Consider the following 18,040-nt stretch of genomic DNA (forward strand, 5'->3'; position numbering starts at 1 on the left):
CACGTGACGCTGGCTCTGAATGAAAACGCGTTGGTCTAGTACTTTTTGTCCCTCTCTGCTATTATAGTTTTTCAAGATGGCGGAACTACATGGAAGCCTCCGTGGACCTACCCGTCCCATGTATATAAAAATAATAAATTCTTCGTTTACGAGGATTAGTCTGATCATTGGAATAGGTATTTGTACACCATTGAGGGCATATTTATGAATAAAAATATTGATTTTAGATAATTAAATACCTAAAAAGCTACATATTGTCCCTTTAAGACAAGAAGAATATCCAACTTTTATAAAGAACAATTTATTAATATATGCAATATATGATAACATCAATATCATTTAGGCCTAGCTGACAGAAAACAAAAATTAAGAATCAAAACAAATGCAATCAAACAAATACATTTACTGTAAGTCAGGGTGGTTTAAACTAAAAAAGTTATGCATCTGAAATCTATTTACATAAATACTTCTTTTCTCTAGCAATAATTTGTAATGTCTTTTTCAAACATCTTTAATGACCCCATTAAATTATAAAGATCTTTGTGAGTTCTATATAACTAAAATGAGATTATCTTCTGAAAAACCCTGAGAAACATCTGGATTCCACATGTATAAAGTAGCAGTGTTCAGTGGCGAGGATGAAACTGAGCAGAGATCAGACCCGCAGTGAAGACAACCGTCCCAAAGATCATTTCATCAGCGCTATAAACCCCTCTGATGAAGGACCAGTCCAGTGTCCGAGAGTGTCCTGAGTGGTTGCTAGGCGGTTGCTATGGTTTCCATAAGTTATATGAATTAATACAAGTTCAACAGTTTCATGAAAATCAGCTCTGCTCGTCTTCCTCACAGAATCAACAGAGAAAAATATATAATAACATAATTACACAAAGAAACAACAAAAACCCAGAAAACATCCTCTGATATTCTTAATATCATCAACAAGATCTTCAAAACAACATCAACAAATGTTCAGACACAACACACACACACACACACACACCAGGACAGTGAGTTTATACACCGATCACAGAAAACACACACAAGAGAAGAAACAACAACAGCAACACTTTTTGTTTTTGATGTGTGTGTTAGTCAGTGTGTGTGTGTGTGTGTGTGTTTAATGTGACGCGACTTAGTGTTGAGTGTGTCTATTATTTAATGTGACAGAGACACAATCTGAATAATAAACTGTAAATCCAGCACAGAGGGGTTGAGTGAATGTGGTGTTGAGTGTGTGTAAGTGTGTGTTTCAGTCAGTGTGTGTGTGTGTGTGTGTGTGTGTGTGTGTGTGTGTGTGTGTGTGTGTGTGTCAGTCACTGATCCTGAATCTGTGATTCTGTCTAGAGTTCAGTGAGTGAGTGAGTGTGTGTGTGTGTGTGTGTGTGCGTGCGTGCGTGTCTGATCTTGAACCTGTGATTCTCTCTGGAGTTCAGTCGTCTAATATCTGACACTTTATTAATACATGTTCAACAGTTTCTATTCAAACTCTCTCTCTCTGTCATTCTCTCTCTGACTTCAGATCAACACAATAACTCGACAACAAAAGTGACCAAACAAATGAAACTGGAAACAGAAACTCAGCGGCTCGTCTTCCTCTTCTGGAACCAACAGATGATCAAATATATTTAAAGAAACAACAAAACCCCAGAAAACATCCTGATATTCTTATTATGATCAACAAGATCTTCAAACCAACATCAACAAACATTCAGACACAACACACACAGACACAGACACACACACACACACACAGAGCAGGACAGTGAGTTTATACACTGATCATAGACTAACACACATTAAAAACTGTGTTGCTGTTCTTGTTTCTTCTCTCGTGTGTTTCTGTGTGTTTTAGTCAGTGTGTGTGTTAGTCAGTTGTATGTGTGTGTTAGTCAGTTGTATGTGTGTGTGTCAGTCAGTGTGTGTGTGTGTATGTGTCAGTCAGTTGTGTGTGTGTGTGTCAGTCAGTTGTGTGTGTGTGTGTGTTTAATGTGACACAGAGACACTGAAGAGTTATAATTATTAAGTTTAAATCCAGCACAGAGTGGTTCAGTGAATGTGTGTGTGAATGTGTGTAAGTGTGTGAGTGTGTGTGTGTCAGAGACGCTGTAGAAGGACAGAGTGCCGGCCGACACGTCCACAAACACTCCTGCTCTCTTACAGGATCCTGAACCAGCAGAAACAGCAGTGCGGTTACGATTGTGCCGGACAGAGAATCCGTGATCAGAGCATCTCAGACTCCAGGACTTCTGATTACGTCCAAACAAACAGTCAAAACTCTCTCCTTTCCTCTTGATTCCTTTATATGACACTGATATTTCAGTATTATATCCACTCCATTCAGCCTCCCAGTAACAGCGTCCAGTCAGACTCTCTCCACACAGAACCTGATGATAATACTCAAATCTCTCTGGATGATCAGGATACGACTGACTCTCTCCCACACGCGTCACCTTTCTGTTCTCCTCAGACAGAGCGAGACGAGTGTGTGCTGTGTTTGGATCCAGTGTGAGATCAACAGCATCTGAACACAAGAACACACACATTACAACAGCAACATTTACAACAACACACACTAAATCTGTGTTTCTGGACTTACATTTGTGTAATTTTGACATCATGAACTCTCCTCCGTGATCCACACTAGAAAAAAAACACACACACACACACACAGAGAGAGAGAGAGAGTTATTACAGAAAAACAGAAGTTTCTCATATTGTGAACACAAATTCTGTTTGTTTCTCTTTCTTTCTTTCCTTCTTTCTCTTTCTTTCTTTCTTTCTTTCTTTCTTTCTTTCTTTCTTTCCTTTCCTTTTTTCTCTTTCTCTTTCCTTTCTTTCTTTCTTTCTCTTTCTTCCTTTTCTTTCTTTCTTTCTCTTTCTTTTTTCTTTCTTTCTCTTTCTTCCTTTTCTTTCTTTCTCTTTCTTCCTTTTCTTTCTTTCTCTTTCTTTCTCTTTTTCTTTCTTTCCTTTCCTTTTCTTTCTTTTTTTCCTTTTCTTTTTCCTTTTCTTTCTTTCCTTTTCTTTCTTTATTTCTTTCTTTCTCTTTCTTTCTTTCTTTCTTTCTTTCTTTCTTTCTTTCTTTCCTTTCCTTTTCTTTGTTTCTCTTTCTTTCTTTCCTTTTTTCTCTTTCTTTCCTTTCCTTTCTTTCTTTCCTTTTCTTTCTTTTTTTCCCTTTGCTTTTTCCTTTTCTTTCTTTCCTTTCTTTCTTTCTTTCTCTTTCCTTTCCTTTTCTTTCTTTCTCTTTCTTTCTTTCTTTCTCTTTCCTTTTCTTTCTTTCTTTCCTTTGCTTTTTCCTTTTCTTTCTTTCTCTTTCTTTCCTTTTCTTTCTTTCTTTCTTTCTTTCTTTCTTTCTTTCTTTCTTTCTTTCATGTAGGGTTAATTATGAATGACTGTTTGTCAGCTAAAGGTTCTCATCAGCACAAAGTCTCTTTAAGTCGAGCCATTTCACTCCACAGACATTTCTGAAACGCCTCTCTCTCTCTTTGAATGAGGAAACGTCAAATTCTGCAATTCTGTTTACCAAGCTTATTTCTAAATTTCATATTTGAAATCCCCAATTAAATCTGACAACAACTGTCTCATAAATTTAGTTTCTAAATACTCAAATCATGACAAAAGCTTATTTTTCAGGCTGCATCAGTTCAGGACACTGACTGTTTCTATAGCAACCAGAGCTTCTAACAGCAGCAGTGATGCGATCACTTCACCAATTGGCCATTGGCTCTTTTATTTAGAAGGCGGGACTTATCACACTATATTGTGTGTTGCAGTTTCTCCCATTTATAGTAATATGAGTGAACCATCTTTGTGTATAAAGTCTTTGTCAGTGCCTTATCTGATAAACATGGGTGTAAATACAGTATATAGTTGAATCTGTAACAGTGTAGGACTGTTTAATAGTGATGGTGAAGTAGGTTTCTGAAACATTATGTCTGCATCCAGAATGAAGAAACAAGTTATTGTTTATCTGAGAGAATTAGAGTGATTTCTGAAGGATCATGTGACACTGAAGACTGGAGTAATGATGCTGAAAATTCAGCTTTGATCACAGGAATAAATTACATTTTAAAATATATTACAATAGAAAACAGTTATTTTAAAATATAATAATATTTTTAAAAACATTTAAAAAAATCTTATTGTTTCATACTTTTGGCCAGCAGTGAAGGACAAGTGGTTTAAAGAATGAATGGATGGACAATATTTACTAAAAAAAGAATTAGAAATAAATAATTTGAAATGAATCAGTATGAAAAATGAAACAATATGAACCTGCTAAAAATAATCAGTAAAAAAAATTATAATAATACTTTGTTCTTGTTTTTCTTTTTCTTGTGTTCTCTTCAAGTTTAGATCTTGATTTATATTTCTCTTCTTTGTGTTTGCTGGTTTACCACATCATAACATGAAACTAAATCACAGCACAATCAATAATCTGTGTGTGTGTGTTCATTCATATTGTGTATCGCACACCTAGTCATGGATTATCCCACTTACACCATGGTCACTTTACAGCAGTGGTTCTCAACCTTTTTTGGGCCAGCGCCCCCTGTCCAATATCCAAATCCCTGAACGCCCCCCACCCCCAAAATAATGAGCGACCTGGAACAAGTGAGAGTTAACAGATGAAATAAGTGCAAAATTGTCTTTTATCAATACAATTGAACTGTATTCCACAGTGATTAATCCAAAATACAAGTTATAAACTGCATTGGCATAGCAATACCAGTGTTTCTCACAGGATTTTTGGTAAATCTGTGGTGGGTGGACCTTGGGCCTTCTAGGGGGGGTTCGGGGGCATGCCCCCCCCCTAAGAAAATTTTGTGCATTTTAATGTTAAATTCATCAATCTGGTGCACTTTGAGAGTTCAAAATTAAAAGTGCCAACCCATATTCAGTGTGCAAATTAAACAAAGAAAAATTCAAACCTCTTTTAGTTGTGTCTGTCTACATTACACTACTGCATAATAATAGTTATAATATTAATCACATGACAGTAATAGCCATATGTTGTAAAACAAATGCACTGAAAAATAAAGGACGGTCATTAAAGCGGTAATGTTTGCACTTAGGTTTTATTACGCATTTAGGAGAGTATTGCAAGAAGCTGCTTACATTAACCTTACTTTCGAAAAATAAATAAATACAATCATGATTTTTCATGAAAAATTATGTTAGAATTGTAGGCCTAAAATACCTTGGTATCAGCTTCTTTTCATCAATGGTATAATTAATACAATTACAATTAATTTGGTTTGTTGTGATTAATTTGTGTTCATAATCGGTAAAAAATCTTCTAACAAGATTAAACACATATGAACAATTAAATTATTATTATATTATTAATTATTTTTATATCTTGAAACTACCCAAGCAGCGTTTCGCGCTCAGATGTGACGGCGGAATGAATACATTACCAAAATGTGATTGCAGAATATATTTAAATTATCCATCAAATTGTCATTTTCTCCTTACTGTCTTGCGAGTTAACAATAATGCCTGACCAGTAAATTACTTGGTGAACAAAGAAAACATTTTGGCATTAGGGATTGGAATTAGTTAATGCCTAAAAATGTAAAAGTTTTACCTTATAAATAGAATAAAGTTGAATTAATTTTAAAATTCGTCGCCAGAGTGAATGGGAACATGATTTATTGAAAATATTTGGAAAAAATATAAGTGTTTCTTACGTCAATACTTTTTAATGGCTTGTCAACTTTCCATTCCTCCGCTGCGTGATTCTGCACCACCGGATTGTTGTCAGCGCGAAACACATTTTTGAGCTCGTGAATGCTGATTCTAGTCAGTGCTTGAGCACTGGTCTATGACTGGAAAAATAATAGAGTCGTTGCAAAAGTAACGATAGGCTACATGTCGCTTTAAACTGGAAGATTTTAGAATGTTAGGCATTCTAAACTTTTGAATAAGAAATAATATCAAGTCGTCAAAAAAATACAACTCGTCAAAACTCCGCGAATCACAACAAGCGCGCGCGGTGAGAACACTCACAGCATATACACATAACCCGAACTTGACTGCACATCATATTTTTGACATTATTGATACTGCTTTCAATCGTAATGCAATAGAAATGAATACAAAAAAACCTGCGTAGTGCCTACCTACAACACTGACGGTGGACTTGCGGTCAGGACTAGAGCGGGTGCGGACGGATGTTGTTGTTTTTTAGCGCTGCTGAGGTATTCTTTCACGCGCACCATAGATGCGCGTGCACACACAATATGATGGATATCACACTCTGCGCATGTTTTACAACATAATTTAACAAAAACATAGTCCTAACACTTTTTAAATAGCCCACTTAAAGTGTTTATTACAGCTAAATTACTAAATGCTTAAAATGAATAAAAGTACATGAACAAAAATTTGCGTTACATATTTAAACTCGTGAACGCCCCCCATTAACGCCTGAACGCCCCCCTTTCAAAAATCTTGCTTCCAACGCCCCCCGTTGTTCTCTGAACGCCCCCGTTGAGAACCACTACTTTACAGTAATGACAAGTCAAAGCTGTCGTTGATGTTTGCAGTGCTTATATTCACTGTAAGTGTAAAAATACAGTTATTTTCATTAGAGACTGCAGGTCATTAAATCTTGCATTCTGCTTTAAATCAGACAGAGATGAAGTAGTGTCTGTTCTCAGTCGTGAAATGATTTGATCCTTGTTCACAGTCTTCATGGAAACAAATTGAAAAAGAGATTGTCCAATCCACACGGCCTTTCTTACAGGACATGGTCATTATATTATGAGCCTATATTATCCCAATCATCATTTCATCTATTAAAAATGATCCACAGAGCACAATTAACCATCCGACATGTTATGTGTTTATCACCTAATCTTACTGTAATTGTTTGAGATACTAAATCTGGATCTTTCATCAACCCTGCTAAACCCATCACTTTAACCAGGGGACATTTTATTGTTGCCTGTAAAATAAGCAAACACAACGTGAAATTAAACTTTTGTTTCAGAGCACATTGGAGCATTACTGATGGAACATTACGTGCTTTCTCATTTATATTTGATAAACACAACACTATTAATAAATCCTAATTTTATCAAAAATAACTTTTTTTTCTTTTCTTTTAAATTTCAGTCAAAACTGTAAAATTACAAACAATATCTGTAAAATTGTAATCTGTAAAAACAACTCGGCTGTTATTTTAAATATTGTGCCATTAATGACAAATTACAGTAATTCTCATTTTTATACAGAAAAAAAATCAGTATTATTTATACAATATTTTATTCTGTTTTCTTAAATTACATACAAATGTATGTAAAATTACACAAATAATCGCGATAATTTGCAAATCACCACCAGATGGTGCAAAGGGAGCGTTGGCACCATTGCTGGCACTGAAAAACAAATCATTAAAAAAGGTCAAATGAAAACCCTTGTGATGCATTATAAATGCAGGCTTCATCTAGTGTTATAATGCACTGTATGGGCCAGTCGTGTTTCCACTGTCACTTCCGGGGCTTGTGTCCTCTTTCACTATTCACAAAGAGGACACTATTCACACTTGTGTGTCCTCTTTCTTTTGTGAATTAATGGTAAACCACTTTATTTCATTGTGACTAATGTGCAATTTTGACTCAAATTAATTCACTATGATCATTGTATCACTTTTTATTATAAACCTGTGGTAAAACATGGACGCTTGGGTTTTAGTAAACAACAAAAATGCCAGCAAACGGTCGCTTTTATCATGTTCGTTTTGCGATTTCGCTGCTTCCAGTGATCTCTTTCTGATTAGTTTTCTGATAAAACTTCCATTTGTTGGTGAAATCCCAGTTTTTCTCTGTAATTATTCACAAAGTCGGCAAGTATATGAAGCCTGCAGTTTAAAACCAAAGCAATGAACTTATGCTGAGTTAATGCCATAAATACTATAATTTTAAAGATATGGAAACCCATGACGTTATACTCGGAGCGGTTCATGGCTCAAATTTATGCGTTTCCATGTCAACACTATCAATGGCGAAATGAATCTGCAGCAGTCAGGTGTACAGGTCAGAGCTGTTTAAGTTGTTTATGTTCATTATTATTGTAATGTGATGTGCTTTGAGACATGAGATAATTTAACGCCTTCTCTTGTGATGCTTTTGTTTGCTCTCTGCTGTACGTGTTCATGTGTTTTGAAGGAGGCTTGGCTTTGGAGACACTAGAATAAGTATCAATGAACTATATATTTACTCTAGGCAGCACTAGTCACACTAAATAATAGTCAGCACTAATAAGAACAATTAGTGCAGACATTTAATATGCACTGATCTGCAAATAAGCACAATTTGTATTACCAAATTGTATTATACACCATCAAAGCTTTAAACTTAAATGTACTAAAATATCAACTAAAGTTACTGACAATTCAAGTGTGCAAACAAGTGAAATAATATACCAAATAGTTTTTTAAAAATGAGGAAAAATTATATTTGTGTAGCTAAACATGAGGCAACGTACAGATGTCATATGGGGTAAAATGCGTTAACATCTTAAGAAAAAACTATGCAGAAATACTACTTTTATATCATTTGAAACAACTACATCAGCAGGGAAGATGTATGGGCATTAATTTGAGTTATTTTACTTAAAATCGCAGTGACACACGAATGTGGAAATTTAAGCATTTCAATGGGATTAAATGGCTAAGTCTTTCACAGCATATTTACTTCACAGATATATGGCAGTCATGATCTAAATATGATTTTCATTTACAAAAATAAATACTAAAATTCGGCATTACTAACTTCATTTTCACACCATCAGTCGCATACATGTTCAAGTTCCGGCGACTGGATCTTGCCTCATTTTGACCGGTTCATTTGAATCAGTGAGTTGTTAGGTGTCAAACTTGAAGTGGCGCTGCGCAGACCGATCGGTGTATGACATCAAATTACTGTGAGAGCAATTAGAGAACAGACGCTCCATATGTGTCCGAATCGCTCTCACGGTAATTTGATGTCATACACCGATCGGTCTGCGCAGCGCAGCTTCAAGTCAAACACACAGCTGTTTAATCAAGGACAGCTGCAATCAGATAAGTCTGATTCACAAATGAATTGTTCAGTGTGACTTGTGAACTAATTCCACAGGTGCATTAGATAGAATCAGTTTGTTCATGAATCGCACATGACTTTTGTCGGGGCATGTGTCAAATTCAGCTCGAAACAACAACAAACACTACGTTTTTATGAAATATAATGGAGTAAAAATGATATTATGTTTTGGAATGTAGTGATAGTAATTAAGTAGGAATGAAGTAAAAAAAAATTTAAAATACAAATTTTCGTTAAAAAAAAATATATATATCGTTTTCCAAAATAAAAAGGTGAAGTTGCTCTTCTGATGACAGGATACATTTAAGGGGTAGGGGGTAATCACATTTGAATGCAAGCTCGCTTTTCACTTTCGCTTTTGAATTCTCGATCACATGTCCTCTGTGTACAGGGAGCATTTTACAAGATACGACATTAGTCAGTGGATCTGTTGTGCACCAAATCCTATTCATCATAAATTCCTAAATTCATCATATAGAGAATCTGAGCTTCCATCCAGGACAAAAATATAGTTTTAAATATAATGTAAAGCTCAATGTCAAATGAACATTCAGATGTTTTTTTTTGTTTTTGTGAGTGTGTTTGTTTTTTCAATGCAAATAATGTTCATAATGCTCTCAGACGCCTAGTGAAGCACAGCATCTGGCCGGGCACCCAAAGCGAGATTTATTTTACAAGTAGATTACTTTAATAAATAAACTGACTTTTTTTATTATTAAATTGCAATCTTTTTTCATAACTAAAGAAGCATCTCTTAACAACAACAAAAACAATGGCAAATTCTCTCACATATATACACAGCAGACAGGAGGATTGTTAATGCTCACATACTTGTCCAGAGTCACGGGTCCTGGGTGATTGTAGATCAGGTCCAGCTCTCTCAGGTGTGAAGGGTTTGATCTCAGAGCTGATGTTAGTGCAGCACGACCTTCCTCTGTCACCATACAACCAGATAATCTACAATAACAAGTGTTCATGTTAGTGTGCTTCATTTTCACAGATAATATACAAAGGATGCAAAGCTTATGGTCTGTGGAACACAACTGGACCACCTGATCATTCCATATGACAGAGCACACACACACACACACACACACACACACACAGTTACTTATATATCCAATAGTGGTCCGTTTTGTGCTAAAGTGTTTGTACTGAACTTAGGGCCAGTCATGAATATGTTTATACGGTTATTTGAATATGTGTAGTAGTTTAATTCACTGTTGTGATTTAGTCAGGCAGTCAGTCACTGACTATAGATAGGACCCAGACTGTGCTAAGGACCTGGACGCTGACACAGTTTAGTAAAAGCATGATCATTATTATTAGTGCAAGACAGAACTAAATAATTGTAGCTTTCCTTGCTGTAACAAATGTGCTTTATAAACACAGTTACAGAAGCCAGAGAAAAAAACTAATGTTAAAAGGTCAAGGGTCAAGAGCCTAACTAAAGCAACATATCTCCATCATGGTGACTTCAAATGAAACTATTTTCATTAAAAATAAGGTCAATCTAGTTAGTATAAGTGAAGCTGGTAATGTTGTTTGTTGAGTTGTTCAATCCTCCTCTGCTGAGATCTTCACAGATTTAATGTATTTTTATCTTCAGCTGATTTCATCTAAGTTTCTCTCTCTCTTTTCTGTTCTTGTTTCTCTTTTCTTTGCTGATTCTGCTTGTTAACAGCAGGTGTTTATCATTAATGCTCAATCATCACTTTATTATCCCACTAACTTCAGCACTGCTTCATAGTACTTTAACACTCAGTAGTGTGCACACACGAACACTAGGCACTGTTAATTTAACATGAGCATTTTGCTGTGTACTATTACATAAATCTTACCCGTTTCATTCATGTATGACGGACAAATATGAATCACATTCAGTTTATTAATACAGCTACTAACACTTCAGTTTTGTGTAACACTTCAGTCATCCAGTAATACTAACACTTTCTCTTCTATTCTATTCTGTTCTAAACAAAAAAAGAAGAAAATATTATTAACATTTACTGCATTAGATTAAACTGAGAAGGGTCATAGCACTTGCAAATTGTTGTCCTACTGTTAGTTTAACGGCTTCTATTGTTCTCATTTGTAAGTCGCTTTGGATAAAAGCGTCTGCTAAATTAATAAATGTAAATGTAAATGTAGTTACATAAATCATACCCGTATCATTTAAGTATGACTGACAAATATAAATCACACTCAGATTATCAATTTGTTCATGTTAAAACTATGTAATCCTAATGGATGGAAATTTTATATGCAATTAAAATACATAAATGTAGACAATTGTTTTTTTTTTTAGTGTAGCTCCTCCTAAAAGGACATCACTTCATTGTTCTGATCGGACAATCTTTGGTGGTTGCCACTGGATATTAATGAGCACAGAGTTCAAGAACCATATTGATGTACTGTTACACCCCTAATAATGTCTACATTTTTTTTTTGTTACAAGTTAAATTATAATGAGAGGATTTGAGTGTGCAGATCTCAGCACTGGACAAAAACCCCGGCGTTTAGAGCGGTGAGGGGATTCTAACTTAAAAAACGTCTTATTGGCCATTGTGTTCAAGAAAACCTCAGATATGTTTGTGATTGGCTACATTGCTTAATGCTGCAAAAATACGTTGTAAACAGAAAAACCTATTTATATTAGTTTCGACGCCCTTAAGAGCACAATCACCACATATGTTTATGTTTATAAGTTTATGATCAGTTTATGAGAGTATTTGTGTGAGTGCAGAATTAAGAGTTCAAAACTTAGTTTTGTTGCTGGTGTTTCAGCCATTACTAATCTTAACGTCTCTGATTGGCCATTGCGTTCATAAGCTCAACAGAGTCGTGTGAGATTGGTTATAGTGTGCAATGCTGTAAAACGAGTAATAAGTATGATGCAAAATGAGCAGATCTAAATTTAATGCCGCAATCAACACTTTTCATTTAATTTTATTTTTCACTTTATTTCTAGTAGGGATGGGACGATTACCGGTTTCAGTATAAACCACGATAAAATGTACTGACGGTTAGTAATATCGTTTAAAATTTAATTATCATTAAAACCGTGTTTGATTATCGCGATTTTAGATCCTGTTCAGCCAGCAACAGTCTGACGCAGCGGCAGCGCGCAATGTTGTTGTTTTTTATTCAAGAGGGAATTGCGGAAAGCAGTGACCGTGCTCGGGAGATTTTTCAGCCTTTTAAGAGAACCAATTCTGAGGTGTGGTCATATTTTGGCTTTAACAAAAGTCCTGAGGGAAACTTAATCGAGGATGGTCACCCTGTCAGCAGAACATGCACAAGAAAAAGTTGCTGCAATAGGGATCTGCCGAGTCGTCTTGTGTGACCATTACCCACTGTTGTATAGCGAACGCAAGGCAAGTTAACTTTGACCTCAATACCAAAACTACGTCTGGGAAATAACTGGGCATAAAATGGTGTTTTTAAGTAGAACTATTTTATATAAATCACTTGAAACAAACGTGAAGCTTCCGAAGAAAAGTTCGCAGCAAGTGGCTTTGAGCCAAAGACGAACGAACAAGTTCAAACAAGACTATTAAGAGTGACATTTAAGGGATAATAATTTATATTCATTATACAATTATTACACCGATTTTTTTTTTTACTAAAATAATTACGGGGACATTGAATTTAGATTAATGTTTTTACCTGTTTATAAATCAATTATGTACAGCGTACAAAACAATCGTTCAGACAAGATGATCACAACAATATTATCAAACTCTGTAAACAATAAATCAACTCTGATTTAATTTTCAATACAATTAAAAACGGAGACACAAGACGGCAAGTTGTATTTGAATGAAACGAGAGAGCGCGTCCATTGTGATACATGGTGTAACGTCTGTCAGTTTGAAGTCTGCCCAGATGAAGAAATATACAAGACCGTGCAAATGAACTGGTAGTTCCACGAGACTTTTATAGATGTTTTCTCTCAGTTAAGCACACTCTTCACATAAGTTACATGTCGAAGAACGAATGTTAAAAGGGAAAAGAAAACACTCTAAAACACGCTATAAATCAAAGTGGAAGTAAACACATTATAATAAAACAACGGTCAGCAGTAGAGCGGTCATCTTCCTCTTTGCGCGAGCAATCTCACTCTCCCTGTGCGTGCGCGCTCACATAAAAACAGCATGCATACAATAACGTACGCCATAGAAGAAGTTATCTTAAAGGCACATCAACATTCATGTCATGAACACTACTTAACACTAGGTGGCCGTTACAATGGATGTGCGCGGTGTTATAATGCGTTGCTATTGACGACCGTCATTATAAGGAAGGAAATGCCACAGATAATCTTGCTTTAAAAAATGCATAGAGCTGCTTGTTTTATTTGTTGTTTGTTGATTTTCAAATATAAAACTTGTTGAAATGTCTTCAGTGTGAGCATCAACTCTTTTTGAGCACTTTCATCTCGTTTTAACAAAACCGTGATAATACTGATAATCGCGATAATTTTGGTCACTATAATCGTGATATTAAATTTTCATACCGTCCCATCCCTAATTTCTAGATTTAGTTTAAATGTGCAGGTGCATTTTTGACCAAAGCCCCTGTTAATTTTTTGTCTAAGTCTTCCCCAGCCTTACACACGCTACGCCTATGGTTAACTGTTTGATAATAATAGTGTTGTGTCAATTCATGGTTACAAGTTGTACTGAGCACTCCAGCCTAGATTCACCCAGGATACTCAGAGCACTCCCAAACTGCAGGGGGCAACCATGCAACCGGAGTTGGTGGAACCAACTTCTAGGAAGTGCTCTTGGGACCATATTTACCTGCGCACCCACAGGGAGTGCATGGCATTGAAATGTTTGGTAAGAGCTCAGTTGGCCCTCTCACCCATTCCTGAAGAAAGATTCTATGACCACAGCTCCTGTCCAAAGACACAACTGGTAGGACAGAATGTGATTGAATGTGTTTGATTGTGTTGAGTTCATGCTTCTATATGACTTTTGCTTGGTTGTAACGTGCAATTTAAATTAAATAGTGAAGACTTTATTATGTGAACATAGAACTTGACAGAAGTAACGTTACTCTAAGCATGTGTATTGTTTAATTATTATAAAAGTTTAATTATGGGATTGATATTTTAATTATTAACTATTAGAGATCTTAGGTTAATCTAAATGATTTGGTTTGGTTTGAGGATTCAGTAACATTTATTTATTATTACTTTGAGAAAGTGGTTTTGAGATTTATTTGTAACTAATTCATGTTTTGTTTGTGTATCTTAAAGGTTATCAACCTATTCTGTTCCATCCCAATCTATCAAGCCATCTTTAAGAAAATAAAAAATCAAAAAGTGAACAGATTTGAGTTGTCCTTTGCGTTCATCAGAGATAAAGCAGTTTTCAAGTTTGGGCAGAGCTGTGGTCAGTCAGAAAACACACAAATTGACAATTAGTGATTCTCATTCCTTTATCACAAAAATGCTAAAACTGACTCCATTTTGGAGAGAAATTGGATCTTTGCACTGATCTGAACATTGATATTTGATGTGCAACAATAGCTCACTCAGTGTTTATTAAGGCCTCACAAATTGATTTTTTCTTTTTTCATACAGTATGACTTAAATAGTAATGAGTGTACTGTTATTATTTTTTACTCATCATTTTGTTTATTATTAGACTTGTCACAAAGATAATTAATGTAATGCCTTGTATATTCATTCAAATGACTCAAATTCAAATTATCATCTCACAAGTAAAAACCCCTGACAATTTTAAAGTACAGTTCAGCTCATGAGTTCACTTGGCAAAATTGGTGATGCATAATAACTTGCTTTCCACAAATGATCCCGCTTAAAAGTAGTGGTTCTTTATATAAAGTGTTTCTCTCTGAGCATCAGTGACTGTTTACAGGCTTTTGTGATAGTTGTGCATGAGTCTGTGGCTCTGTTTACAATTGACATTGACATGTGATCACCGAGATCAGATCATCAACCAATCAGAACATTTCACATTTGTCCACATCAAGAAGCTTCTGTATCTAGATAACTAATCAGATTTATTTTCCCCATGCAATATTAAAATTGATTCAGACACGAATGGTGCCAGTCACCTTTATGTGAAATGCGAGAGAAATGCTAGGGCTTCTTTAAAAAACTTCTTCAATTGTCACAGGTAATTTTATTTTAATTTTATTTTTTTGAGCTGGAAATCATTCTGATCACAAATTTGTTTACATGTTTCTTTTCAGTGCAGTGATACACAATATATTTTGATGAAATGGACCTATCTTAAAACATTTTTTTAACTATGTCAGTATTACCTGTAACATTTATATTCTACATGTATATTTAACACAGTAGAGTTAATATACCTCAGTATGTTGAGTTGACAGTTTGAAGTCAGGACCGCATCAAACAGCAGCTTCACTCCTGAATCCTGCAGTTTATTGTTACTCAGATCCAGATCTCTCAGGGGGGATTTTGATGATTGTAGAGTTGAAGCCACAATTTCACAGCACTGATCAGTGAGATTACAGCCAGACAATCTAAATAGGGCAACAATAAATAATTAATAGCTTAAAAACTATATGCGTACTTAGAAATTAATTGAGAGCATTGTGTGCATTGTCTTATGTTTCTGATAAGAAGCTGTTTGCATACAACATTAATGTAAATATTTACATCCAATTGTGATGCTAAGTTCCCTATCAGTCAGTTATGTTCAACGTTAATCATCTGTGATTGATGAATTGGGATCTCGCCTGAGAGCCCAATCACCTTCAAGTGGTAAATGAATGAAACAATTCACGTTGGCTAGTGACCACACCCCCGCTTCTGGGTATATAAGGGTCTGTGTGCAATACTCGCATCAAGATTTCACTTCGGAGCCGAGTGGACGTTTGTTTCGCTCTGCTCTACAATCATCATTGTGGTCAACGGATCAAGAGGGAACCAGTTCCAGTGTTGGTGTGACGGAGTGTGCACGGCTAGTGCAAGAGGCTTTCCCCAAGACAAGCACATCTATTGCCAAGACATGTGTACTTCTGCTGTTCCAGAGAGCCATGAGAACCGCATGTTCACTAAGTATGTGTGCATGGGCCTGCTTTGCCAGAATGGCTTAACGCTAGTGACTTAGCAATGTGTACCTGGGTGCTGTACCCTTTTATTTAACTAATGACCTAAATAGCTATTTGTGCCTGAGCAATAGCTCAAAGTTACCAAGGTAGAAATGTGCACTATGTATCGTTAACAAACAGGATATCATGTTGTAAGCTAATAGAGAAGAAAAGAACACACAGCAACCACCTGAACATATAATAGTTAATAGAACATAAAATAGTTTTAAATTCTTTGTCATTTGATAGTAGTCATTGTCATTATCCTCTTACCAATTACTTTTTTTTCTTTTTTGATTATGCTTTTCATTGTAGCGCTAAGACGACTGCATTCTACTATTTATCATTTATGTATTTTTTATTAAATTGGCAGACACACAGTTCTGGCTTTCCTCATGCTAATAAACCTCCTCCACTGGAAATAACGTATCGTTGAATGTTTTGCATGAGGTTTATGTTGAAAAACTGCTTCATGCTCTCAGTAGTAGAAAGAGTTAATCAATGTAACTGGTGAAAATACTTACCTTTAACCTAATACATACCTTTAGCTAATGAAAAGAGAAAACGTAAGCAAATGACTATTTCACTTAGTGTCTATATTGTGACCACGCCAACGCGAGTGGCACGACGTGACAAAATCAATGGAACATATTATAATATGTGAAGCTTCCACGCTGAACGCGTCGCGATGCGAGTAACACAAATTTCTATTTCTGACGTACTTCAATACGAAAAACAAACAAATCTTTTGTCACGTCCACAGTGTGGCACCCTCTTTGCAGACACGGTGTATCAAGTTTACTACCAGCAATGCCTTTTCACTGGACCCTCACACATCTACATTGATTTCTTACTTCTGCTGCTATTCATTTTATTCACTACATTGCAATATTGAATTTGCAATATGTGCTGTTGCTGTTAATAATATGCACAATTTTATAGTATGAGTTTGCTATGCGTGCTGCTGCTGTTATGATATTCACTCACATTATGATCTGAATTTGCTAAGCATTGCCTGCAGCTGCAGCACAAAATATTTAGATTTGCTGTAAGCCCTGTTGAATAAGGAAAACAAATAAACGCCTACTTCACTTTAAAGAATTCATGTACCATCAATGCTTTGGCAGTGAAATTTCATGCAATTTAATTGTCTACTTGGGCTACTGCTGCCACTGCTATTATTTGCAAACATTATAATCTTGCATGTATTGCTACGTATAGGGCACACTGCTGCTACAACTGCAGCAAACTACTCAGAATTGCGAATAGTCGATAACAGCGAATTCCAATTTCAAGTTTAAAGCAACTACATCTTCATAGCGATTACATTGTTTGCTTGCAGCTGCAAGAACAGAAATTGCATTTTTACTAGCTGCAAACATAATTAACTCTTTAATAATTAATTAAATTAACATAAATTATTTTTTTAAATGACAAACTAATTTAATAATTGAACTTTGCATTATTACTAAACAGAACTGAATCTGAACTGATTTATTATTAATAATATTATTTTAAGTATCTTTATATATTAACCCTCTGGGGTCTGGGGTGTTTTTGGGGTCCTTGAGATGTTCTGACATGCCCTGACATTTGTGCTTTTTTCAGTTGCTTATAAACATATTAATGGCAAAGGTGTAAATTCACTCTATATAGCACAAACAGGACTACCATAATATGTGAGTCACATGTATGTACATGTTTTCATTTTTGAGAGAATAATGTTTATGCATGGTTATCGAAAAAACAAAAAATTAAAGTTTCTGAAATAAGGCCACAAAACACATACTAAATATGTGGCAATAAGACTTTTGACTAATGGATGTTGCTGTAAGCCCTGTTGAATAAGGAAAACAAAT

General features: G+C 35.4%; 1 protein-coding gene across 2 annotated transcripts in view; it reads right to left on the reverse strand.

The window, feature by feature from the left end:
• Positions 1–285: 285 nt before the first annotated feature.
• The window catches only part of LOC311086013 (uncharacterized protein), a 55,631-nt gene continuing 37,876 nt past the window's right edge, over positions 286–18,040 (reverse strand). The window contains exons 6-9 of one of the 2 annotated variants that reach the window (XM_084118641.1): positions 15,438–15,611; positions 9,918–10,043; positions 2,597–2,640; positions 286–2,521 (exon numbers count right to left, since the gene is read on the reverse strand). In XM_084118641.1, the coding sequence (XP_083974767.1) occupies positions 1,962–2,521; positions 2,597–2,640; positions 9,918–10,043; positions 15,438–15,611 (904 nt within the window). In that variant the 3' untranslated portion in view covers positions 286–1,961. Of the gene's footprint in view, positions 2,641–9,917; positions 10,044–15,437; positions 15,612–18,040 lie in introns of both variants that reach the window. The other variant, XM_084118640.1, reaches the window with a different exon arrangement.

The sequence above is a fragment of the Abramis brama genome (genome assembly GCF_963993115.1).
Source record: "Abramis brama genome assembly, chromosome: 1".
NCBI classification, from domain to species: domain Eukaryota; kingdom Metazoa; phylum Chordata; class Actinopteri; order Cypriniformes; family Leuciscidae; genus Abramis; species Abramis brama.